The sequence below is a fragment of the Primulina tabacum genome, chromosome 2, assembly GCF_025594145.1.
Source record: "Primulina tabacum isolate GXHZ01 chromosome 2, ASM2559414v2, whole genome shotgun sequence".
Classification (NCBI taxonomy): domain Eukaryota; kingdom Viridiplantae; phylum Streptophyta; class Magnoliopsida; order Lamiales; family Gesneriaceae; genus Primulina; species Primulina tabacum.
In genome coordinates, this window is record NC_134551.1 from 48,259,744 (window position 1) to 48,262,351 (window position 2,608).

Below are 2,608 nucleotides of genomic sequence, written 5' to 3' on the forward strand. Positions count from 1 at the left end.
TTACTTTTTATGCTAATCGTATTACTTTTTATTGTGAATATCAATAGGGTTAACTCGTCTCACAGATAAAAATTCGTGAGACCATCTCACAAGAGACATACTCAATATTATAAATATTCAAATGATGAAAACTACTCTACTTAAATAATAATTTTAGATAATTATAAAATAATTTATTATATATATGTAAAAGAATTAATTCATGCAGGTTCGGTATGATAATGGCTTACGAAGTATCCGCAGCGGCCCTAATATTTCATGTCTACTTAAACAAAGTGAGGCATGATTGATCTCATCTCTCTCCAGGCTTCACCGTACTCTTCCATCTTCAGTAATTTCTGTCCCCCACCCCCTTTCTTTTTCTCCAATTGCCGAAAATAAGCACGAATTCTTCTTCTGCAACAATCATCTCAAACGAATATCATGTTGGAACCTCCGAGGGCAACAATATTCAGGGACCACGGCGGCTCAGCCGCTATGAATCCCAAAAGAGACGAGACTGGAACTCTTTCGGGCAGTATTTGGAAACCCAGAAGCCTCCTCTCTCTTTATCTCAATGCAACTGTAATCATGTTATTAAATTCCTTCGATACTTAGATCAGTTCGGAAAGACCAAGGTTCATTTACAAGGTTGTGTATTTTTCGGCCGGCCTGACCCGCCGGAGCCTTGCACCTGCCCGTTAAGGCAGGCTTGGGGCAGTCTCGATGCTTTGATCGGACGTCTCAGGTCAGGTTACGAAAAGAACTGTGGATCACCGGAGAGAAACCCTTTCGGAAACGGGTCGATTCGGGCTTATTTGCGTGAAGTGAAGGAGTGTCAAGCTCAGGCAAGAGGGATTGTGCTTAAAAAGAAGAAGAGGAAGAGAGTAAAACATCCGATCATGAATCTAAAGCCACCAGCTTGAATCAAGTAAGCCCTTCTGCTGTGGAATAAATAAAATGGTAGATTTCTCACTCGATTTTCATCGCCATATGATTAAATAATTAATCTTCAGTCCGTCCCATCGAATATGTCCGAAAAATGTCAAACTGATATTGCTCATAGTTTAGCAGAAACCGATGATGGGGATACCGACAACATAAAAATGCCCTAGCTAGATTCACTAACAAAAAAACCCTAGTTTTGGTGTGCACAGAGTATAACATTTACTCCTGAGAATTGCATACATACGTATAGTGAAAAGACGACCGATATTTAATATATATTAGTAAAAGATGCACATATGTTGCATTTGTTATTATTAACACAAAATTATTTTCAATTTAGAAGAGTTGTTCGATTTAAAAAGAAGTTCTGTTTAGATTTTTTTTCTATGTAAAATATGGAGTGACTTTAGGAGGTTTTTAGTGGGGGCAAGAAAGGTAATTATGAAATTAAATATTTTGGTATCCTCTAAGATAGTTAATATGATGATCACATTTTAAATATAATAGTACATATAATTCCTTATCAAATGGTTCGCACTCAACATTGTTTCTGTCTCAAACAATGCAAAAAGTGTCGATTTAATTTTGATAAGTAAAATTCAAGAAAATCAGGAGTCAGTTAGATTTTGTATGCCACATAAATCTTCTTTCGGATCGTATCCTTGTCTGTGTGCGCACAATATAAATATAAATATAAATATATATATATATATATATATATATATATATATATATATACCCAATCTCTAGGGTTTAGAATTTGGGCAGTTTTATTCGATTAAATTCCAGTGATTGATATTTGTCATATTATTGGGTTGTACGTTCACTACAAGAAATTTGACATTCAACAACACACATACGACAACGATTTTTTCACTAAAACCGTTGTCTTTTATCACTAAAACCGTTGTCTTTTATTTTTTAACAACGGTTTTAGTGAAAACAGTTGTCGTATAGCATTTTTTTAAGCAAAAGACAACGGTTTTTAGAAAATCGTTACCGTTGTCTTTGAGCCTTTTTTTAGGGTCTATAAACCGTTGTCTATTAGCTTGTTTTTTTGGACAATCGACAACGATTTTAGTAGTCCATTACCGTGTTTTTTGGACAAACAACAACGGTTCTTTTAAACTGATGTTATATTTCGCGACGGTTATGCTAAATTGTATGAATGTTTTGGTTAGGAATCTCGAGTTGATGTTCCAATGAGATTGATAGAAATATGTTTTATCTTTGAAATGAAACTAAAATTTTTCAATTAGGTTAAGAATCAAATGGGCTGTACAATTTTTTCTGAAAATACCCATGTGTTGGATTAGGTTCGCGAGTTCATATTGATGCAATGTGTTATAGTAGTTTCTAGGCCATGTTAACGATTGAGATTTTGAATCTGGTCCCTACTAGCAAAACTTAGAAATCGAGTTATTTTTTATTTCCAATTGGCGGAACTTGATTTGGGTAAAAAAAATGAATTAGGTATGAATTTTATGATGTCAACTGACGTACTTAAAATCTGTCTCAGAATATGCTGCACATAATTTCTGTTTTATTGTGAATTAGCATTTCAATCGAATTTGCACTTCAATGTCTTTTTTAAAGATGGAAAAACGATTTAGGATTCCAACCGTGTATGGCATGTACATTTTAGATAAGTGTGAGATGAATTATGATCTTAAAATCGATC

At 34.3% G+C, this 2,608-nt stretch overlaps 1 protein-coding gene across 1 annotated transcript; it reads left to right on the plus strand.

The window, feature by feature from the left end:
- The first annotated feature begins 423 nt into the window (after positions 1 to 423).
- Positions 424 to 905, plus strand: LOC142537805 (protein LIGHT-DEPENDENT SHORT HYPOCOTYLS 9-like). Its single transcript, XM_075643295.1, has 2 exons — positions 424 to 517; positions 598 to 905. The coding sequence occupies exons 1-2, from the start codon at positions 424 to 426 to the stop codon at positions 903 to 905; spliced, it is 402 nt and encodes a 133-aa protein (XP_075499410.1).
- The last annotated feature ends 1,703 nt before the right edge of the window (positions 906 to 2,608 follow it).